Raw genomic sequence first — 25467 nt, forward strand, 5'->3', positions numbered from 1 at the left:
GCCTCCAATTTGTGAAAAATGCAATCTATGCGAAGCTCAAAACAATAAAATGAGGTTTGCCTATTTCTGAGATCCTATAGAAAAGATTTATGTAGAAGGCTGGACCACATGACCTGTGAGATCCCCTTTAAGTTTCTATGGCTTTTATATTTTTGTTGTGAAGTCCTTTTTCAGCTATCATTTACCTCTCTGCAGTAAAGCAATAAAACTATAAAATTACTTTTTCTGATATTATAAATTATACTGTTATGTATCTTATCCACATTATTCTCAGTATGCATATTTACCTTCCATTCATTTGATGGAAATAGTTTAAAGCCAACTTCAGGTAAGCTGGTTTTGGTCTTAGTGATGTATGTGGTGTCCTTTAGTGGAACACCTGTTGCTTCCTTACCTGTAGAACTGCCTCCCTGGTAAACCGAGGGGATCGATGAATGCTCTTTCCAGGAGCATCAATTGGTCATTCATGATTCTTATTGCAATGGGACTGTGAGAATGAGAAACATAATTATAACCCTTATCATGGAACCATATTTTAAAATATTAAATAAGGACAAGGCTGATGTTGCCAGTTTGCAGACCATTATTTGAGTAGCAATGATTTAGAGTTGAGCGCTTGTGAGTATACATAGTTCATTCTAATAACCAAATTGTTTTTCAAAACAACAGGAAGCTTCATATTTGAAACTTACTTATTAAGATCAACTTCTGTAAGTCTTCTATGAAAATCTAAAGCAGCTTCTGAGAAATTTTTCACAGCAGAAAATAAGGAATCTTTTTTAAAAATAGAAAAGCAGAAGAGAAATGCGTAAGCACAAGTACTTCATATATCAGTGGTTTTCTTTCCCGCCCTCCCCATTCCAGGCTGATATTGAAACCATTTCCGACTGAGCCCTCTTGCAGAACCATGGAAATTATTTAAAAATATTGTAACAAAGAAATAATGTATAAAATAGAAAATGGCTAAAATTAGTTATTAAGAGTCTAGGACATATAATTCACATTGCTAGTAAGTACAGTAAGTCCTGAGTGTCAATAGGTCCTGCAACTAAGTGAAGCAATGTACAATGAAAACAGTTTTACCATAAGCTCATTGATAGACACAAGAGTTAAGTTTCTAAGGAATCTTATCTATTATAATGAAACACTGAGTGAAACATTATTAGAAAACCTTCTCCGGTACAATCAGTGTAATAAGTACATTCAATATAAGAAAAAAGGTCTTTCTTAGCCCTAGATATTCTTTAAACTTTAATTTTTGTTATAATTTTAAACAGTGTACAAATCAGATAATCTAATAATAGATACGGGCGCTAAGGACAAAGTATTGAAGAAGGAATTTTAAATTTCAAATGAAGCATAGAAATAAGGACAGATAAGAATTGAAATGTATCTGATTTATTTAGTGACACAGGTGAATGAAAATTTGGGAAGAGCAATTTTAGTAGAGTAGTAGGAACATAAGATAGTTCAGTGGTTTGGTTAATGAGAGGTAAAGAACAGAAGACAGAATATAGATCAGTCATCATTGTCCTCTTAAAACATTTTTTGAGGAACTGTTTTTAGCTGATACTAAATAAAAAATTTTGATTATGAAGGAAGTAGGGCACATCAGGTAGAAGAATTGTTTTTAAGAAAAGATATAAGAATGTTTAATGTTGATGGAGAGTCACGAATAGAGATGAAGAGTTTGGCAATATGGAGGAGAAAGGCATGAATAGATCAGACTAGGTCCTTAAGGTAAACGGGTGGATCAAATAACATGCATAAAGAGTCCTTCCACTGGAACTGTGTGGTTTCTTTCTCAATTGGACCCTGACTTATACAAATTGATGCAAGGAAATTGGGGCATTTAGGAAGAGAACTAGATGCTGGATAGTCACAGAATGATGAATATCCATCTTATTGTAGGCCCTGCTATGTCTCCAGTTTCATCGCCATTTTCTCCATTATTGCAGAGATTCTCCCATTGCATCGTTATAGTTTTCTAAATTATCTTTGCTTCATTTTATTTCTAGATCTTAGTACCTCCTGTTTATCATAACTCTCTGAAGATTACTAATTCTTACGTGATATTCAAAAACCCTTACTGGCCCCTTAGTGCATCTATAGTACTCTCTATGTATATCTCTATAATAACTTGTTCCTCGCATTTTGTCTCCTCCTTTCCTACAAGAAACTCTAAGTCCTTTGAGGACAAATGACTATCTTAAACATCCTTATACCTCCCAGGAAACATCACAGTATTTGGTACATAGTAGACAGTACATATTTGATAATTTTGGTAGTATATGCTAAGAATATATACTCAGAATAAAAGAAAATGGTTACAATAAAATAGTAGGTAACATTTATGAGCACTGTTAGTCCCCATTGTTTCTATGTGTCAACCAACTGCATCTCCACAGCAATCTTGGAAATGTTTTTTACCATTTCACTCATAAGAAAACTAACACATAAAAGGGTTAAGTAACTTTCCCAAGGTCACATAGTGATTAAATATTAGAGCCAGGATTTGCACCAGGAAACTGCTTCCAGACCCAATTCTCAATGCTACTACATGATACTAAATTTCATCCCTGTTCTGTAGGAGATATAGTATAGAACAGCAACCACAAAATGGCCAGATATACAAAGAAAAACTGCTTAAAAACTATGTTAAAAAAATCATCTATGAGACAAACATTAAAAGGTACATGCAATAATAATAAACAATTATAATACATATATGTAATAGAATTAGTTTTCTCTCCAAATTTTGTGTAATATTGTTACATTTTTGTAACAGCAAAGTTATTTTTAAAGGCGGCAGTATAGGGAAAATCTAATGTCGAGCACAAACTTAGCAAAATGGATTCATCCTACAAACATCAAAAGTACCTACTTAGTCATTTCTTACCAAATGATACTCCATGGTCTCTCAATTGTTGGTCATGTTTCTTGGATAAATTGTAAATACTCATTGCATAGTTTTTCAAAGCTTTTGCATAGTCTTGAATATTGAAAGGAATGATTGGAGAGTCTGCAAGCTCATAAACCAGTGCTCCTCGTAATTGAGCCACAGAAAGTTGTTTTTTAAATGTAGGGTCATAAAAATTCTCTACTAATTCAAATGTCTCATAAATTGTATGGTATACCGGGTAGCTGCTGTACTTATCTGTTTTCTAAAAAAAAAAAAAAAAAAAAAAAGGGCAGGGGAAGACCAAATACAAACATTAAATATTTGAATTACAATATTTTGCATAATAAAAATGATTGGAGGAAAAAAATGCGACTATATGGCACCAAGTTAATCACAAAAAAGCAAAAAAAAATTAATTAAAACACTACCACTAAATGTTCAGCGATTTAAAATTATACAATTATTCATTTATAATTCATGTAATCTTCATTCAAAATACTGCTGTTTGAGAATTTTATTTTTCTGATCATTAAAATTAAGAAGTTTATAGTCCAATCATATATCAGCAGAGTTTAAATTATCTACCAGTTGATTGAGAATGAAAGGTTCTGGGTAGCTAAGTACCTATATAGATGAAGGATTAAATTCTTAAGCATCTTCCCTGTCTACTCAAACAGTGCATCTCCAAGTATCATTTAGTGCTACCATTACAATAATCACATGACAGTATTCTATTTAAATATTTTTTGACTTAGGTGAAAAACAAAGTTAGGAAAGGCAGACCTATCTTCTACATCGCTATAAGGCTATCATTCTTACTGATTTTAGTATCACTAAAAGAACCTCTGTATCAGTCTCTCTCCTGTCTAGTATTCTTCTTTTAGTCTGCTTTGTCTTAGAAACTAGATAACTTTGTTAAGAATTGTGGCAGAGCATAAAAGTGAAGAGACCTTGAAAGAGGTGAAATGCATCTTTTATGTACTCGGTGTAGTGAGTATTAGTATACAGATTTATGCATTTATTTTGGGTTACTCTGGAGCTGTTCTTGCTTGAGTTGTATTCTGGATAGTCAAATTTACAAGGGCTATGTATTCTATAAAAGCAAGATATTGGCATTTTGCAATTATGATTTGAAAATTATTAAAATCTAACAGATCTGAGTTCAATTTTGTTTATGACATAATTTATAACATATTGTAGCAAACATAATATATATTGGTGTATGCAAGAATTGCATATCTTCAATGTGTTTGAGTGGCAATCATGCAGACCAGTCGGTGTAGAACAGAACACAGTATCAAGTCAAGTTAAAAAAGAAGAAATAATATTGAACTTCAATTCTAATTGAATAATAAAAAATTTTTTTAAAGAAAGAAAACTTTGTTTCATTCCCTAAGAGCTCTGGACTCAGATGATGGGCGGGCAGTAGTGGGAAAGTGAAAAGTAGCTAGTAATAATAAAAAAATCTTAGCCTAGCACTCCCCACAACCAAAATAGGTTCTCTGTCTGTACATCTTCCTCAGGAAAAGCACATCAGAGCCTACAAGACAATGAATGAGATTTTTCCAACAAAGCCTGCCTCAGTAACAGGATGTAAACTACTTGGTACTGATAACCAGCTAAGTCCCTGGCATTGCTCTGTCAACTACCATTTCACTGAATAACCCTGGCAGTGAAAATTCACAAAATAACCCAAATTACTAACTAGTCCATCCACAAAGAGGCATGAAGTCTGTCTCTATCCCTGAAATCCTTCACAGGCCACATGTTCATTCGGTGTCTGTGCCAAACAACTAAATGACAATTCTTTTCAAAAAGAATAGTGGTTGAGTAACTATACATCCAAAAAAATAAAATGGCTTACCCTATTCTTAGTGTAACGGGCTCTGCCTGAAGCAATTCCAAGTCGCTGAAAGTAAGCTTCAAAATCACTTCCAGATCCCAGCTTGTTGATTCTAGATATAGAAAATAAACACACACACACACACACACACACACACACACACACACACACACACACACAGGCATAAATAAATATGAAGTTAAACAGATGGGACAACTAATCCAAGAATAGCAAGGAATTTCATCGTATATATATAGGCATTAGGAAAAGGTATACCACCCCCCAAGACACTTCCCTGTCATTTACTGGTGTGATAAATCTGTATTGCCTACAACCAGACTTTGGCAGTGCCCCCAAAGACAGCAGCCTAGTGACTACTCTCTTCCATATTTTCTGCATTTATGGTATTTGTTTAGAGGGGAAAACAACAAATAAAATATGGTCCCTGCCCTCAGAGAATTATAGTCTAGTAAGAAAATTGCCGTGAAAGTCTATATTTAAGATTATGAAGAATATAAATGTGCCTTATTTCAAAATTAAATCTAAATACATTTTTTCACATGTAATCAAGAAACCACTATATACATACATATGTATACACATAAAATAATGTAATGCCATGGGAAAATGTTCATAATACATCAGTAAAGCAGAATATAAAATTACATATACATAAAGAACATAACTATGTACTTCTAAATTATTAGATGTGTTTTTGAGATTGACACCTTGGATTTATTAAATTTTCTTTTTGAATAAGCACGTAAACTTCTATAATGGAAACACATTTAAACTTTCATAGACTTATTTGGAATATAGAATGAAGCCATAAATTACCATCATCAGCTGGTTTTAGAAATAGTACTGCATAAATGCAACAAAGAGCTGGTTCTTTGAGAAGGTTAATAAAATTGACAAACCCCTGGCTAGACACACTAAAGAAAAAAGAGGACATAAATAAACAAAATCAGGAATTAAAGGGGAAATTATGACAGACACTGCAGAAATACAAAGGATCATACAAGAATACTATGAAAAAGTGTATAATATCAAATTGAATAACCTAGAATAAATGAACCAGTACTTAGAAAAATACAACCTTCCTAGACTGAATCAAGAAGAACTAGAAAATCTAAATAGACCAATCAGTAGTATGGAAATTAAAATAATCATCAAAAACCTACCCAAAAGTGAAAGTCCAGGGCCAACGTTCAAAGAAGATTTAATACTGATTCTCCTCAAACTCTTCCAAAAAATCGAAGAAGAGGCAATACTTCCCAACTCATTTTATGAGGCGAATATTACTCGGATACCAAAACCTGATACCAAAAAGAAAACTACAGACTGATATCTCTCATGAACACAGATGCAAAAAATTCTAAATAAGATACTAGCAAACCGAATACAGGAACATATTAAAAAGATTATACACCACATCAAGTGGACTTCATCCCAGAGGCACAGGGATGGTTCGACATACACAAATAGATTAATGTGATACACCACATAAACAAATTAAAAAATAAGAATCATATGATCATATCAATAGATGCAGAAAAAGCCTTCAACCAGATACAGCATCCATTTATGATCAAAACACTTAACAAAATCTTCGTAGAAGGAAAGTACCTTAACATAATAAAGGCCATCTATTACAAACCCTCAACCAACGTTATACTTACTGGTGAAAAACTAAAAACCTTCCCTCTAAGATCAGGAACAAGGCGAGGCTCTCCAATATCGCCATTGTTATTCAATGTAACATTGGAAGTCCTAGCAATGCAGTCCGGCAAGAGAAAGATATAAAAGGCATCTAAACAGGAAACAAAGAACTCAAACTGTCACTGTTTACAGATGACATGATTCTCTATATAGAAAACCCTAAAGACTCCACAAGAACACTACTAGAAACAGTAACTAAATACAGTAAAGTCTCTGCATACAAATTAACATTTAAAAACCCATAGCGCCTCTATACTCTAATATTGAAGTGTCAGAAAAATAAGTGGAAAAAATAATTCCTTTTGCAATTGCAACAAAAAGAATAAAATATCTAGGAATAAATTTAACGAAACAAGTGAAGGACCTATATAATGAAAACTATAAGACTCTATTAAAAGTAATCAAAGATACAAAGAAATGGAAAGATATTCTGTGTTCTTGGATGAGAAGAATCAACATAGTTAAAATGACCATATTACCAAAAGCATTATACAGATTTAATGCAATCCCCATCAAAATCCCATCAGCATTTTTTAAAGAAATGGAAGAAAAAATCATCAGATTTGTATGGAAGCACAAGAGACCCCAAATTGCCAAAGCCATACTGAGAAAAAAGAACGAGGCTGGAGGCATCACTCTGCCCAACTTCAAATTATACTACAAAGTGACAGTAATCAATATGGCATGGTATTGGCAGCAAAACAGACACACTGACCAGTGGAACAGAATCGAGAGTCCAGAAGTAAACCCATATTTATGTGGGCAAATAATTTTTGACAAAAAAGCCAAAAACATACAGTGGAGAAAAAAAAAAAAAAGCCTCTTCAATAGATGGCGCTGGGAAAACCAGAAAGCCACCTGCAAAAGAATGAAATTAGACTGTTGTCTATCATCACATACCAAAATTAACTCAAAATGGATTAAGGACCTGAATATAAGATCTGAAACAACAAAATGCGTAGAAGAAAACATAGGAACGAAACTCAAGGACCTTGGACTTAAAGAGGATTTTATGAATTTGACCTCAAAAGCAAGGCAAGTAAAAGCTAAGATAAATGAATGGAACTATATCAAACTAAAAAGCTTCTGCTCAGCAAAAGAAATTATCAACAAGGTAAAGAGACAACCATCTGAATGGGAAAATATATTTGCAAGCAACACTTCTGACAAGGGCCTAATATCCAAAATATACAAAGAACTCATACAACTCAATCGCAACAAAAGGAAAAATGATCCAATTAAAAGTAGGCAGAGGACCTGAACAGACACTTCTCCCTAGAGGACATACAAATGGCCAAAAAATATATGAAAAGATGTTCAACATTGCTAGCTATTAGAAAAATGCAAGTCAAAACCACAATGAGATACCATCTCACATTTGTTAGAATAGCTATAATCAACAGGACAAGTGATAACAAATGTTGGAGAGGATGCGGAGAAAAAGGAACCCTCATACACTGCTGGTGGGACTGCAAATTGGTACGGCCACTATGGAAAGCGGTATGGAGGTTCCTCTAAAAACTAAGCATTGACCTACCATATGATCCAGCAATGCCTCGACTGGGCATTTACTCCAAAGACTTGAAAACCCAAATCCGAAAAGATATTTGTACACCGATGCTCATAGCAGCATTAGTCACAGTGGCCAGAACATGGAGTGTCCTACAATAGATGATTGGCTAAAGAAGCCGTGGTACATATATATAATGGAATATTACTCAGCCACAAGAGATGAAATTATGCCATTTGTGACAACATGGATGGACCTCGAGATAATCATGCTAGGCAAAATAAGCCAGACTGAAAAAGTTGAAAATCATATAATATCACTTATATATGAGATATAAACCTAAAAGCAACAAATGAGCAGGACAAACAGACTCATGGACATGGACTATAGACTAGTGGTCACCACAGGACTACAAAGTAGTGGTTACTAGTGGGGTGGGGGAGGAGGAAGAGATAGATGGGGTTATGGGGGTCAAATATGGGGGGAGGGAGAGGGTGAAGTGGATAAAAGGGATCAAATATATGGTAGCTGAAGGAAACTGGACTTTGGGTGATAAAAACACAATAGAATATACAGATGTCGAATGATAATGTACACCTGAAAATTATATAATTGTATTAATTGATGTTACCCCAATAAACAATAAAAAAGAAAAGAAAAGAAATAGTATTGCAATAGAAAACAAATATAAAATAAATTTAGGAAAGCTATTGTATGAATGAGAACAAGTAGAAAATTAATACTTTTGTAAAATATAAATTGATTACAAGTAATTTGGTGGTTGATAATGTCCATTAATAAATTTAGAAGAAAATAATCCATCTTTTTTTACTTCATCATTATCACCTGAAGTTATTTGTTAATATATTTAATACATATTGGAATAAAATTTTATGCAGGGATGCAAAATATTTCTAACAATGTGGCAAAATAATTTTAACTTAAGATTGACTGTCTGGTTGATGGGTACATCAAAGGCCAAAGGGATCCTTTAGGAGTATCTTTTCACTAGGCATCTGAGAATTCCATGTCTAGAGAAACAAGGGGCAAAAGGGAGTTCATAATTTATTCTGTGGTAGAAAATTTACAAACAAGTAATTTACCTAGGAAAATTTTTATTTTCAGATGAAGGGTCCTTTTCCAACCAGCTTTCATAAAGAGATCTACCCTTGAAACCATCATCAGGGCTGGAGATCTGAAAAGAAATGAAATACTAGGAATTAGTGGCAGAAGCAACTCAATTTATGCCAACATAAAACCACATCCTTGTTAACATCAAGGTCTACTTCTAACTATGTATACATTCGTGTATCATGTCCTTCATAGAAAAAAAAATGCTTTTGCGAATGGGAAGAAAAATATCCAGCCCAAATTCTTGTTCATTTATGATGCCTGCCTATTGGTAATTTTGCTGTGTACCTAGGATAAAATTTCCTGCTTATTTTGGTAAACTTTTAAAATAGAGTTTCAGATTTGTAATCAATGTCATCACTTCAATGTTTGGCAGCTTAAATTTCTTTTGGTGAGAAGTATCTGGGAGGAAATTTAGTTATAATATTTACTTTAGTAAATTGCTTCTATCCAAGAAGACCTGCAAAGAGGCCTCAGGGTAGCAGATTATGAGGCTGAGCTTGAAACTGTCAATATAATTCCTGGATTTGTAAAGTGGGTGGGATGAGAAAGAATGTTATTTTAGAAAGTCTGATTGTATTTAAACAAAGTTGAAATTTGAAGAGTTTTAAAAACCACATAACCTCAGATTTTTATTTGGGAATTTTAAGAGCTTCTGTGTATACATACACATTTTTAGTACCCTTATTAAAAGTATATTTATGAAAAATGGGCAGAAGACCTGAACAGATACTTCCCTAAAGAAATAAAGACGGCTAACAGACATATGAAAAGATTCTCAAGGTCACTAATCATCAGTGAAATGCAAATTAAAACCACAATGAGATATCACCTCATACCTGTCAGAATGGCTATCATCAATAAATAAAAAAAACAGTAAGTGTTGGCAAGGATGTGGAGAAAAGGGAACCCTCATACATTGTTGGTGGGATTGCAAATTGGCACAGCCACTATGGAAAATAGTATGGAGGTTTGTCAAAAAATTAAAAATGGATATACTTTTTGACCCAGCAGTGTACTTCTGGGTATTTAGCCAAAGAAAACCAAAACAATAATTTGTAAAGATCTATGCACTCCAATATTCATAGCAGCACAATTTACAATAGCAAATTGTAAAATAGCAAAAATATGGAAGCGACCTAAATGCCCATCAAGATAATTGGATAAGTTATGGTTCATATATACAATGGAATATTACTCAGCCATTAAAAAAATAAAATCCTACCATTTGTAATGATATGGATGGACCTAGAGGTTATTATGCTGAGTGAAAAAGTCAGACAGAGAAAAATAAACACCATAAGATTTCACTTACATGTGGTATCTAAGGAAAAAAAGAACAAACTAATCAAAAACAGACTCACAAATATAGTGAACAATTTGGTGACAGACAGAGGGTTGGGGGTTTGGGAGGCTGGGAGATTGGGGTTGAAGAAGTACAAATTAGTAGCTGATAGTTGGGCACAGGGATGGGGAGCACGGCAGAGGGAATGCAGTTAGCATTAATATGATGGCTGAGTGGAGGGCCAGGGGAGGGAGGGAGAATTGCGGGGATCGTTTTACGAACATTATAGATGTCTAACCAATGTACTGTACACTTGAAACTAATTTAAATAAATAAATTTATTTGTTTTAAAAAAGAATCAGTTCATAAGGGGAAAATAAAGTATATTTATATTTATGAACTTCACTTTTCTTTTCACACTCTAAGAAAAGCAGGGCCATGTAAGGGGAAAATTGTGGACTGTAGAGTCTAACCATGTCCATTTTAGATCCATGTTATCACATATATTGGCTGAAGTTAATTTGTAGCTCTGCTTCGTTCAAAAACAGACCCAAGGAGGCCCTACTTAAGAAACCCAGAAAGCATTATAATCTTTGGTGTATTGCTTCTCATCTTTAAACCCTAGTTTTCTCACCTGTGGAAATAGGAGGACTTGTACCCACCTTAACCTAAACATCATCTCCTCCGATATCTTTTCTGGCCTTTATATAGAGTTGGTTATTCTTTCATCATCACATAAGAGGTCCTCAGCTTAAAAACAGTTGTAGCACTGCATAGAAGCATCCCCTTCCCTGCCAGTATTTTGCAGCTGCAGAGGTGTGCTGCTCATTTCCAGCCCAATGAGTGGGTTCTACTCTCTACTTGGCTCCTGCCAATTTGCAATAGCTGAAATCCTACTCCAGTTCCTACATCCAGCTTGGATTGAATTCCCTGCAAAATCTTCATTTCCTGGAATCACACCATCTCAGTCTTGCATTAACCAGAACTGTGTCTCTTTGGCCTGGAAGCCCTAAATGAGACTTTTCTGTCTCAACTACATGCATTGTCATAATTGTTAGCTCTCCTCCCTATCAACACCTAGTCCCCTTTCTTGCTTCTATCAGGCAGCTACCGATAGGAGAATGAAAAAGTCTGGTTTTTTTTTACTGAGTTTTCACATGTCATAAATAAGCACCTGATTTTGTACAAAAGGGCATAGACCCAAAAGTCTCTCTTACTGGCCCTGAAATTCTTATTATCCCTGACTTCATGAGCAAGAGACAGTTATGCAGGACTACACAAAGCATAAATGCATATCCTGAGAAGGGTTCTCCTACCACGGATTTTCTATACAGCTTGCTTTTAGGTGGGAAGTTTTTCACGGGACATTCCAATGAAAATATCAAAGACATAAGGTACCCTCTGTGTTAGGAGAGTTGTGACGGGCATAATGGAAGACTCATTTGGGAGAACAAGTTTTTAAAGACAGTTAAAGGGAAAGGGCAAGATTAAAAGAGACTGGGAAATAGCGTCTACAGAAAAGTGATACCTACTTCACACTATCATCTAAGCAATATCTAATTGATAAAACATAATTAATGTTTTAATTATAAAAACATTTTTATAATTAAATTTTATATCAGGGACTAAATGAAGTTCACAGAAAATGAGTAGATTATATAATTTTTAGAGACTCAGTGCTTTAGAGTTTTCAGAGCACTCTATATCAAAAATTAGTATTTATAATACTCCTGTGTGATAAGCAGCATGGGGAAGTATTTCCACTTTGCTCTTAGGCTTGCTACAGCTTAACCTGTTCACTACACTGATAGAGTGATCTTTCTAATGAACAAATGTGCTAAGGTACAGCCTTGTTAAAGATTCATTAATTTCTCCATCACCAGGTTTCTGAACTCCTTGGCCTATTTGTCATGTCCTTACCATCTTTCTGTGAACATTTTGTAAGGCATACTGAGCTATACCTGCAGGTCAGGAAATATGTCCTTTCATATCTCCACATCTTTGGGGGGAACTATGTCCTCTGCTTAGAATGTCTTCTCGCTTACTTTCAATATCCTTCCATTTATAGCTCAAATGCTCATTATTTTATAAACATCCTTTGATGCTTCCCAACTCCCCCAGCTATCCCAGGATTTTAGGTTCTCTAGTCCATAATTGTTGTCTATCGTACATAGTGTCCAATATTCCAGTGAATTATAATTCTTCATTTATAAGTCTGTATCCTCTCTAGATTACAACATATCTGGATTCAGTGACCTTGTCATCTTATCATTGTTGCTGCTAGAATTCATTTTAGAGGGTCTGATATCTAGTAATCACTCAATATTTATTGAATGAATGAATGATTAGCCAAGGCAAGTTTTCTCCATTCCAGCTCAGTGTTCTTTCTGTTATATCAAAATGCCTCTACCAGATGAAATTACATAGTACACATAAGAACTATTAATAAGAACTATTATTAGAACAGAGAAATGAACAATACTATCTTCATTGTAATGTCACATAGTGTGTTAGAGATTTTGTTCTGGCTTGTTATTTATACAAACGAGCTATGTCTGTCATCATTTAAAAATAAGTACTGCTAAGAAAACAAGTATTATGTACTTATTCACTCATCATAAAATATTAAGACAGATCTATTTATGTACCTCTTTTGTCAGTTTATACACCAATTGGTAAAGAAGGGGTGTACAGTCAACTCTGAGAGTATAATTGCCTGAAATATAAAACAGAGTATTTTAATATTTCCAAATGAAATTCCAATCTATGTTTAATTCTAACTTTATTTTCTAATTATAAATAAGATATAACGGACTTCAAATAGAAGACATCATTCAATCAAAATACAGTGAAAGCCTAGAGACACAAATGTCACATGTGAGGTTCAAAAGAAAGTCTGCAGGTTGTGCTTTTCTCTGTGTATGTGTGCTTATTTCAAAATTTGTACCAATACAGAAAGTATTTCTGTATGAAATTGTAAAATATTTGTAAATTGTAAAATTTTTTAGCAAATTCTTTTAATACCTACACGGCAAGAATGTGGTTAATACTAGAGTTTTAAATAGTAATCTAATATGATAAATATACTTAAAAAATTAGGATCAATAGCTTAGTTATGAATCATTGATTCATTTGAATCATAATGATTTTCTCTGGTAAAATGGAAATGAAGGTATTATTGAGGCATCTTATATAAAGAGAATAATCTTAGGTAGTTTATAAGTTGGAATTTACAGACTTAAAATATGATATACTGTTTAATATCAGTCTGAAATAAAATTTACCTTCTATTGATGAATCTGAGTTAATGTAAGCAATGCTCCTCTCCTGGAGTGTTTTTGCGTTCTCCTATAGTTGAAGCAAAGTTGTTACTTAATTCACAGTACTTACAATCGTAGGAATGTAAACAAAATAAGCAAATTAATTTAGTATGAAAGTGGTTGCAGATATCTTTATAAATAAATACCTATGTCTTGGACCATAATTTCTGAGAAAATGTTAATAACAGGTTGGTTGACAATATTAAAGCAATTAAAACAAAAAAGGAAAATATCATGCCGTAGTTATTATTTATAGCAATAGCAAGGAGCCCCAGAGAAAAAGTATTTTCAAAGTGTGGGTCCTTAAATCTCAGAACCAGAATATGAAAGATCAAGACTCCCAGATCCTGGGTCCCACCCCTGATCTACTGAATAAGACTTGCTGACATACCTGGAAATCTGTATTTTCTAAAAGGTATCCCTGGCAATCCTAGCATACATTGAAGTTTGAGAGACCCATTGATACTGGATACTCAAATAAATGTATCATTTTAAAAGCAAAAAAATGGAAAATTTCTGTTTATTTTTTTAAGAGAAAATATGGTGAAGAAAAGGAGAGGAGGACAGAGGAAAAACTAGAGGGGAAGAAGGAAGGTCATTAGGACAAACACTATACTGACTGACTGACTGAATTTCTCTCTCTCTCTCTCTCTCTCTCTCTCTCTCTCTCTCTCACACACACACACACACACACACACACACACACACACACACGAAAAATAAAGACTAAAATCACACACAGATAGGAGGAATATGCTAAGAGCACCCTTTACTTCTCTTTCTAGCTTGCTACCTTGTAAGAACATGTTATTTAAAAGAGATTTTCAAAAAAACATTTAAAGCTGTGAGAGTTTATGGCACAAATGAGGACTACCACTTCTCTGCATCTGCCCCCACAGGCCAGATGATAGTTGCCTCGGCCATACAGATAGAATCAGAGTTTCTATTAGAACAGATTTACATTAGAAATAAGGAAGATTCCTTAATTTATTTAACAGAAAGTATGCTGTTGAATATGATAAAGATTCTGGTAGAAAACTAAAAAGTGTTGAAATTGTCTTTCAACCCATATGTATTTGAATTAATGCAAAACATATTATTTTATATCTGAGATTCCTTTTATCTTTAAGCTGCTAAAATTATAGAAGCAGTCATGTATTTATATAGACATGTTTTCATAAGAAATCACATATTTCTAAAAGTAAACAACCATAATAAATGAAATTTGATTGATCTAAATAGTCTACTTCAAAAATGCATGTTCATCATACTAATGTAATAAAACTGTGCAATATAAATGGAATAAAAGAATAAATGATAAACAATTGTGTGTGTGATTTTACCCCCATATTGATTTGATTCATATTATTTTAAAGTAAAGTAAGAGGAAATGAGTCAGGAGGAAAGCATTATAAGAACTAGAGACAATGTCAAGAAATGTATAACATGCTTTGAAACAACCTTATAAAATCCGGACTTATAAAAGATAAATAGAGCATGGTGAAGGGAGAATAAGTATTGATATTGTGTCCACCTTTATAAAAATGAGCTTACTTTGTACATTTAACAGCTTAGAGTTACTCAGCAGAGAGGCTAATGGAAAAAGATGAAAGAAGGTGGCCCTAAGAGAGACACTTCAAGTATAAAACATTAAGAGCCAGTCACAAATGAAAATGAATCATATCTGAAGAAAAAATAAATCTTGGAAACTCTAAAGTAAGGCAATTTCCTAAAATAATTCTATTTACTAAATTATCATCTAATACTAAACAATAAAGTATTTTTGTGAATGGTAAAATATACCTAGGGTTGCAATTTTATATAAATCTGTAAACGTGAAATTATAATCAAAGTCAAGTCATCTTAACAGCACATCTTATGTTTTCTTAGATAGAAGAATTCCATGGAAACTTCAAAAACTTGAAAATTAACTCTAGGGATATGTATAAGTTTTAAGATAAGTCAATTCACTTGTCAGAAACAGCTTGCTGGTTTTGACTATTTTCTGAACTTACAGATTTTTCTTACTTAAAACAAATACAAAGAGAAACTAAAATATTTTGACAACAAATAAATTTGTTTGTAGCTGAGTAATTAAGAGGTTCTTCTGTTTTGCCAAACTAATGCGAAAGTAAAAACAAACTCCAGTTCTTAAATTTTCTTTTTCTCCAAATTAAAACCATATTAAGTAATGGAATCTGTTTGTCAGCCTGAGATACATATATTTTTTCCCCTGTTGACCAAGAAAATAAAACTTTCTTTGTCTAATTTACCTCAGCCCATTCTGTGGAACCCAGAAGTCCAAATTCTTCTGCATCCCAGCTGGCAAAAATGATAGTTCTTCTGGGTCTCCAACCTGTAAGCATTGTTAACATACATAGTTAGGTACACCTACCTTAAAATAAAAGAAAAGTGAGTCAGTTTTTTTCAGTACCTACCAAAGAAACATTATTTACCTCTACTCATCATCTTTCCAAAACTCTGAACAATTTCTTGCAAAACAGCAGTCCCAGTGGTTGGGTCAATACCTCCAAACACCCAGGAGTCCCGATGACCTCCCAGAATAACATACCTGTCTGGAAAACAATGTGTTTAAAAGAACTACAATTTTGAGTGCATTATAAATAGTTACAATTTATGTTTTTAAATTCAACTTCTTCCTTGAGTTTCCTCCATAGAAAAAAATAAAACTATATATACCCAGAGTCTTCTTTTAGACTGGTACTTTTCTTTCTTTCTTTCTTTCTTTCTTTTGTTTTTTTTTTTTTCAAATTTAGTTGTTTCATTTCAGTCCAAAAAAAAAAAGAAATTCAATTGTAGAGTAAAATTTATCTTCTCTTACTCTTTTAATCTTTGTAAAAACAAAGTGTTTTTAAAAATTCTCTGACTCACCGGGTTCCACAGATCCTCTGATGGTTCCAATTACATTATAAATCCTTGTAATTTTATTGATGTTATGAACATGCATTTTAACCTTCCTAGAATTTAAATGAAATAAATTATTTCACATAGAGCATCATGTCTAACAGAATTCTTCCAGTGTTTAATTATGAAAAATCTCAAAAGTACAGAAAACTCTATGATAATTCAATGAATTTCCATATATCCACCACTTAAATTCAATAATTGTTAATATTGTTAAATATTAATATTTGCAAGTAAGTTGCAGACATCATGACATTTTACTCCTGAGTACTAAACATGCCCTTAAAATAAAATTTTTAAAAACTGAATGTCAATATTTTAAATTCCTCCTCCCTCACAGCTATATCGTTGATAATTTCTTTTAAATTCAAATATTATTTAATGTCTTGAGTATTCTAAAATTTTAAATATACTTAATTCCAAAAATAAGAAAGACAGCTCATTATGTATTTAAGAAGAAATAAGCCTATTTTTAATGTGTTCTTGTATTTACATTAACTGCTACAAGATAATTGTAGTAGTATATCAGTTAAAGGGCTGCCTAATTGCTGCCTGAAAGAAGCATAATAAAACTCTATTGTTAAAATGAGAATTTTAGAAACACCTGCTAAAATGTGTGACAACCATATAATGAAACTTCCAGGCCATCACTGTTGATTCTGATCAGAGCCTGCCTTTTAAATATTCATTCATGAATTACAATCAACCAAAGTGGAATTCAAGGGGAAATATAATCAAGCTCAGAGAGAAAAAAAAATTATTCACATTTCATGAATCCAAAATGACATGGAAACTTTTGAGCCTCTTTTTCACAAGGGACCCAAATAAGGCTTTATCTATTGGCAGGGACTTGGGGGCAGGGGATCCCAGCAGTTTCTAATCTATGGTTCAATTTTCATGGAAGAACTACCAAGCTGTCAAAACCTGTATATTGTCAAGTGCAGATTCTGGTTTTTCCCTCCAAAAGTATATTGTACTTCCAAATGCATATTTAATTCATGTGCAATATTCGACTAAAAGTGCCTATGGGAAAAAACCAACCAATGGGTAGTCTTTTCATTTTAAGACATTAAGTAAAGAATTTGTTTCTGCTGCTGCTAAAACTTAATAGCAGAAAAGTAGAAACATTGTATAACATAGTGTTTCTAAAAATATGAGCCTAAGATCTATTGATAAGAAACCCAAATTCATCGATATTATTCATTAAATGAAGAAAATGAAAGAATGTAACAATGAGGACTAAGCAAAAAATCTATACTTTTTAATTTTTTAATAAAAAGAAATTTAATGAAAATAAACATAAGCTATCTGCTCAGATTCTCCAAGAAACTCATCCACATCTTTAATCCTTATGCCTTTCTAGGTTTTAGTATCACTGACTCCAGAAATGCCTAAATATCTACTTGTTTGTCCTATCATGATTTCAAACTCATCATGTTCCAAATAAACTGAATTCTAGAATAGAAGCTCCACAGGGCAGGAATTTTTGAATGTTTTGTTCTCTGCTGAAGCCACAGTATCCAGAATGATGCCTGGGGTATAGCTAATGCTCAAAAAGTATTTGTAAAATGAATATTCTCCTGTAAGGAAAAATTGAGAAAGACCTTAGTTCATGCATCAGAGTTCTTTCTTCCTTCCTTTCTCCTGCCTGTCTGCCTATCATTGTCTTTAACCAGATGATTTTACAACTTTCTAGAGACAGAATTTAATCTGTAGACACATGACAATAATGCAAATAACTCATGTTCACTGAAATGTACAATCTGTCTAGTGAATATTCAACTGACTTCCCTCCCCTAGCGTGGAAGAAATCAGTTCTGCTATTGAATCAGTTTTTCACCCTTGCTAATGAGCTGATTTTTTGTATCGACTTTGAATTTTCCTTTGAGCTAATTTTAACTCCTTTCAGGTTACCTTATTAATTAATACAGTTTTGGACACATTTTATTTTGTATTTGTATAAGAAGAATAGTTTTACTTTAAAAAAAAAATCACCTTTTATCATTTTTGGATCCCACTGAGGTGTACAATGGATTCATCTCACAGATCAGCTATGGGGAACTTAAACCCAGACATTTCTTCTTTTGGTTCTCAGAGGTAAAATCCCAAGTAGCAATAAAATTTTAACTTTGCTGACTCTCTGTATCACTTATTTTTTTCTAATAATTATGTGTTTTATGTTTCTAGCTTGTTTATGTAGATAAGTTATTCCCCATTGGTGGCAGCAATGGTTAGGAATTTGAATTCATGTTTTGTAATTTAGTAATCTCTGCAAATGGATTAATAAATTATCAAGATCTTTTGGGGATGAGATACACAAAATATGTGGTTTTTAGCAATTTTCTTAATTTGTGTGTTTGTTTTGAGCTCAAGTCAACTAAGAGTTTTGTGTCTATAGTAAAAGGTAAACAGCTTTTTGGTATCGTGACCAGAGAAGTTTTATGTTTTTGAGTTTTCTCTTGAACTGTGACTGACTAGAACTGAAACTATATATTCTGTTTTCTGTATTTGTTTCTGTTTGAAAATCAGAAAGTCCTTTATCTTTCATTGTATATGTTTTCCTGCCTCTGGAGGGTATTAATAAATTATACAATAAAATTTCTTATATTAAAGTTACCCCTTTCTGATTGAATTATAGAGATAAATAAGCACTTATATATTTTTTTAAAAAATCTAAAATTCCTGGAAAATAAGAAAATTGAACTAATAGTGTAAAAGTTCTGAAATGAAAAATAAATTATGGAAAGTAAAAAACACTCTACGAACCCAAGATTACATTGTTAAGGTAAACTGTCAGCAAACAAAACTGATATAATAATTTTGATTTCATAAAAATAGCTATATCTTCTCTGATTTATCAGTGTTACATTTCCCTTTCTCTCTACATTTCAGGCAAATAAAATGACTTAAAGTTCTAATAACAACATGTTGTTTCACAACTCTGTTCAAGCTGATCTCTCTAGTTGGCACTTCCTGCCTGCCTCAATCCAGTGGAAAACTTTTTCTGTAAAATTAAGCTCAATGAATCCATACCCTGTGATCACTCCTCCTTTGCAACAGCGCTATGCATTAATAAAAATTAAAATGATAAGTGTATTGAGCCCTACAATACTCATGCACTTGCCCATTTTAATTCATTTAACCCACCCACACAGTAAGTGATGAGTAAGTGTTGCCTCCTTTCTTTCTTTTACTCCTTTACCTTAAGTTAGCCTAACGTTTCACATGTGTAAGATTTTGTCTCTTCTTCCTTCTGAGTTATTTCTAGATTTCTGTCTTCTATATCACTGATCCTTTCCTCCATTTCGTTGACTCTATTTCCCAAGCTCGTTATTTCATTTTTCAACTCTTGCAGTGTGTTCTTCATCTCCAGAAGGTCTATTTGGTTCTTTTTGAGGATTTCAATCTCCTTGCTAAAGAACTCATTCTGCTCATCTAGTTGTTTTTTTCAGTTCTTGAAACTGTTGATATGATACATTTTGGATCTCACTGAGAAGTACCACCCTGAATTCTCTGTCATTTAAGTCACATATTTCTATATCTGTAAACTTATTTTCTAGAGATTTTTCTCTTTCTTTTTGTCATGCCTTGTCACCTTGGTTGTTCATGCTGTTTAATGGACTATTTCTTCGCCTGGGTATTAATGGAAGTATGTTTTGCTTTTTTTTCCTCAGAAAGATTTATTTTAAAATGGTCCCTAGTCTGTTGCAATAAGGTGTTTTTCTTTTGGTTTCCAGCAGGTGGCATCTAAGACTCTTGCTTTATATAGAGTCTTAATAATATCTTTTTTTCCCTTATGAATGTTTAATCACACTCGCTACCCTCAGTCTCAGTTCCTGTCAGTATTAGCAACAGTTTTGGTAGTGTTTGCTCAGATTCCCCTGTGCCTCTGTGCCATTCCATCTTGAAGGGTATGGGGGGAGGGGCCCTCTGGGTTGGGGGACGGGGGCTGCAGCTCAGCCTCAGTTTTGCAACTGCAGCTGGTAAAAATCTCTGCCATCCCTGCTTTTCTGCCATCTCCATTTCTCTGCCTTCTGAACTGATGCCTGGGCATTGCCGCTGGCTGCATGGAGCTCACAGCTTTCCTAGGCAGGGCTGTTCTGGTCACTCACCATACCTTCTTCCCTTCTCCTCCTCCTACAAGGCTATGAGAGGCAGCTTCTTTGTTTCTCCCAGTCCACTGCGTGACACCCAGGGTTCTGACCTGTGGTAGCTCTTATGCACAGATCCCACATTCAGACGTGCTGGTGTGCAGTTTGGGTGCTTTTGTTGAGTTGTAGATGTTCAGCTTATTGTTGTTTCAAGGGGAGAGATGTGGGGACAGCTCTCATTCCGCCATATTTTGACAAGTTTCCACATGTGTAACATTTTGAAAGTTATATAAAAACTGTTTTAAAACTTTAACTAAAAGGGAAGTTAAAGGTTAAACCTATAACTCAGGTATAGTAATTTTTGAGACATTATAGAATAAATGTTGTAGTACCACTATCAGAAGAAATTTTATACATCATTCTCTAAGTACTTCTGAAGCGACATAAGATGTTTACTCATTATGAAAAAATGAGGAAAAAGAAGATAAGCAAAATATACTTGGCAGAACAGTTATCTTGATATTTTCCCATTAAACATATAAAACTTTTTCAGGCTATTAAAGTAATGTAAAATTACCTGAAGGAATCATGCCCTATGAAGCCAGGCCCAATATTGTAATTCACATTCAGACTTCCCTTCCAGCTGTCATCTGGTGGAGCAGTTCCTCCCATATGGCTAGCAAGAGAAAATGAAAATGGCAGAAAAATGCTGAGCACAATTTCTTAGAAAAAATCATGAAGTATGACAATGAGCTATTTCATTCATACATTTAACAAATATTTATTGAGCATTTACCAAGTGCCAGGTACTATCAAAACTCCCTTCACTTGTGGAGCTTAGAACTTAGTTAGAGAGCCATAACTGAGATATATAAGCAAAGTATTTCATGTGTTAGTGATAAGAGCTAAGGATTAAAATAAAACAAAATAGTGAGAGGAAAGGGAAGCTTTGGCTTCCTTACTTTTCGCTATATCTATGTAGGGATGCATTAGATACAAGAAACCCTGAAGATGTGAAATACATGACTGTTAAGAAGAAATGAATTTCTAGAGAAGCTGCTCATTACACAGTAGGCACTCATAAAGTAATTATTAAATTGTATTGTACAGACATTTTTTAAAAATATACATCAGTATATTTGAAAAAGAACATTAGTTAGACTACATACAATAGAAAACATTTATTGAAAGTTTACTGTATTCTAGATACTTTACATGAATGATCTCATGTACTTGTAATAACTCTATAAGGGAGAAATTATTTCTGTCTTCATTTTAAAGATAGGGAAACTGAATCAGAGAAAGAATGAGTAAGTAGTCCAAGTTCACACATTTACTAAGTGGTAGTCATTATTATATTTTTAAAATGCAGATTAAGTATGGATATCAAATGAAGTGTAAGAAAATCCAACTACTTGAAAAATCTCAAATCAGTATTTTTACTTTGAACTTAGTTTTGCTTTTGGGACTCATGTGTAGCAAAACAAAGTAATGTTTTCTTCGTCACTAAACTGACTGCTCTCATGGAGGAAAATAAAAAAGGTGTGCTCTGCTACTCCTGTTTCAGGAGCTTAAGCTACAAGACTCTACTACTAGCAAAATTACATTGATTTTAGAAGAAAAAATGAACACATTAGTGCAAAATATCTTAATCTCATATCCAATAAGAAAACTATACCGTAATAATATTTCTGCATCATTATAGCCAATGGGATGTACAGGAATTTTGGGCATTCCCACTCCTTCTTCAACGTCAAGTCTAAAGGAGTACTCTGCAAAAATCAATTGCATAATATGAAAACAGAATCTGAGCGAGGGGCATAAGGAAATTTTTTTATTACTATTTCAGATTTGCTATAGGTTTAACATTATATACAAAATGTAAAGTTCCACTAAAGTCAGTTTATTTTATCTAATATGGTCTATTTAATTCAACAGTAAGAAATTAAACCATTTACATTTTAAGATAAAATCAATTATAGGTATTATAAATTCTCAAATTTGTTTCGACATTTCACATAATTCTCTTGAATTTTACAGGAATATTTATTTCCTCAAGCATATCTTGAATCCTTAGAGAAGTTTCAATTAACCAGATGTCTGAAAAATATGTCCCATAATCGGAAACTAGAAATAACTATAAAAAAAATTAAGAGGAATTTATGATCTCTTTGGAATACATGATAAAGATCTTATTCAAACACTGTATTTTCTTTAAAGAAAGACTGAAAAATATTGACAGGCTTAAAAATCTCACTGGGACTTTGGCTTTTAGCCAAAACAGAACTGTATAATATTAAAATACCTATCTTAGAAAAAGGGACAAATGATATCAGATCCACCTTAAGAAATTAGACAACCAAGAGTAAATGAGGAAAAACAAGAAAAGGAACATAATAAAGATCAGAGCAGAAATCTAAGAAATAGGAAAAAAAATGATAAGAGATTATCAATAAAATGTAAAGTTGGTCCTTTGAGAAGATCAATAAAACTGATAAATCTCTAGCAAGACATCAGGAAAAAAGAAAAAAGACAAATTGCTAGTATCTAAAATAAAGAAGAGATATCACTCTAGTACCTACAAACAAAAAAAAAATAACATAATATTATAAACAACTCTATACCCATAAATTCAATAACTTAGATGAAATAGACAAAATCCTTGAAAGACACAAACTACCAAAGCTCACTCAATAATAAATACATAGCCTGAACAGCCATATAGCTATTAAAGAAATTGAATTTACAGTTAAAAGTATTCCTACAAAGAAAACTTCAGGCCTAGATATATTTGCTGGGGAATTCTACCAAACATTTATAGACAAAACCAAACTCATTCTTATAAACTCTTGCATAAAAAATGAAGATGATAAAATAGTTCCTAACTCAATCCATGAGGCCAATATTACTCTGATACCAAAATGAGACAGAGATATTATAATAAATCTATAGGCTAATATCCCTGTAACTCAAGACACATATACTCTTAACAACATTTTAACACAAATCCAACAATATGCCCACAATATATGAAAGGATAATACATTGTGACCAAGTGAAGTTTATCCCAGAATGGAAATTTTGGTATAACTTTCAAAAATCAATCAGTGCAACTTAATAAAATAATAATGACTTATGATCATTTCAATAGATGTAGTAAAAGCATTTGATAAAATTCAATATTATTCATAGATATATGTGCTAAGATAAAAACTCTTATCACATTAGCATAGAAATCATCTTCCTCAATCTAACAAAAATAATCTATAAAAAACATACTTAACAGAAAAAGACTTCTCCTTGGGGCAGGAACAAGGCAAGGATATCTGCTCTAACAACTTTTTTCAGGAATATACTAGAAGTATTAGCCAATATAATAAGACAAAAAGAAATAAAAGGCATCAGGTTGGAAACAAAGGAAATGTTTTTTATTTGCAGGTGACATGATCATCTGTGTAAAAACTGATAGAATCTACAAAAACCCAGTAAAACTAATTAATGAGTTTAACAAGTTTGCAGGATATACAATCAATATATTTACTTTAGAAATGCAATAGTATTTCTACTTACTAGCAATAAACAAATGGAAACTGAAACTTAAAATGTAATTTAAGATAGCATAAAACTATGAAATTCTTATGGATAAATGTGAAAATAGATATGCATGATCTGTGAAGTGAAACTTCAAACATGCTGAGAGAAATTAAAGAATACCTAAGTAAATGAAGAGTTGTTACCACGTTCAGGGAGCTGAAGAGCCACTATTTATTTATTTTTAAAATATCAATTCTCCCCAAACTGATCTATAGACTGTTCAACCCCTCAGGAGGCTTTTCGGTGGAAATTGGTAAACTGGTTCTAAAATTCACATGGAATTGACCTAGAATAATCACAAAAACCTTGAAAAAGAATTGGAACTTGGAGAACTTACATTTCTATTAGAATATATTGTTAAAAATTGACATACTAAATGTTGGCAAGGATGTCACAACTGGAATATTCTTACACTGCTGCTGAAATGTAAAATGATACAACCACTTTAAAAAACAATTTGAAAGTGTCTTAGAAAGTTAAACATACCACTATCATATTATCCAGCCATTCTAGTTCTATGTCAGTACTCAAGAATAATAAAAGTATACAAAGAGACTTGTATACAACCGTTCAAAGTAGCTTTATGTGTAATAGCCTCCAAATTGAAAACAATCCAAATTTCCATCAACAAGTAAATGAATAAACAAGCTGTAATATATCTATTCAATGGAATGCTACTCAGCAAAAAAGGAATGAACTGTTGACACAGATCAACATGGATAGACTTCAAAATAAATATGCTGACAGAAAGCAGATCAGTGGTTGTCTAGGGATTGGCAGGGGGTAGGTAGAGGCAGGAAGGGTTAAGAGGGAGCCATTACAAAGAGAAGAGAGAAAGCTCTTTTGGGTAATAGATATGTTCGTTATCCTGATCATGGAGATGGTTTTCACATTTCATAAAATGACACAAAAAAATTCACATTTTACATATTAAATAATAAAGAACTCATTTTTAAGTATAGAAATGTATGATCTAGAGAAGGATAAAATCACTAGTCAATTCAGAAACCCTATATTCTAGTTTGATAAGAGCAGTATTACTTTGATATGAGACTCTGTGTTTCTGAACCTCTACTAAAGTTAGAGAGAGAATTGAGCTGACCTTCCCTTCTCCATGTCTACAACTCATGAAAATTTAAAACTA

At 33.0% G+C, this 25467-nt stretch overlaps 1 protein-coding gene across 1 annotated transcript in view; it reads right to left on the reverse strand.

Moving 5' to 3' along the window:
- Positions 1 to 25467, reverse strand: part of NAALAD2 (N-acetylated alpha-linked acidic dipeptidase 2) — a 56713-nt gene that overhangs the window by 13279 nt on the left and 17967 nt on the right. Inside the window, exons 7-18 of the mRNA XM_016153171.2 lie at positions 22408 to 22501; positions 21307 to 21405; positions 16606 to 16691; positions 16170 to 16289; positions 15987 to 16069; positions 13678 to 13741; positions 13042 to 13109; positions 9081 to 9172; positions 4767 to 4857; positions 2900 to 3164; positions 693 to 774; positions 395 to 487 (exon numbers count right to left, since the gene is read on the reverse strand). Coding sequence (XP_016008657.2) covers positions 395 to 487; positions 693 to 774; positions 2900 to 3164; positions 4767 to 4857; positions 9081 to 9172; positions 13042 to 13109; positions 13678 to 13741; positions 15987 to 16069; positions 16170 to 16289; positions 16606 to 16691; positions 21307 to 21405; positions 22408 to 22501 — 1237 coding nt within the window. The remainder of the gene's footprint in view (positions 1 to 394; positions 488 to 692; positions 775 to 2899; positions 3165 to 4766; positions 4858 to 9080; positions 9173 to 13041; positions 13110 to 13677; positions 13742 to 15986; positions 16070 to 16169; positions 16290 to 16605; positions 16692 to 21306; positions 21406 to 22407; positions 22502 to 25467) is intronic.

The sequence above is a fragment of the Rousettus aegyptiacus genome, unplaced genomic scaffold (genome assembly GCF_014176215.1).
Source record: "Rousettus aegyptiacus isolate mRouAeg1 unplaced genomic scaffold, mRouAeg1.p scaffold_m13_p_5, whole genome shotgun sequence".
NCBI classification, from domain to species: domain Eukaryota; kingdom Metazoa; phylum Chordata; class Mammalia; order Chiroptera; family Pteropodidae; genus Rousettus; species Rousettus aegyptiacus.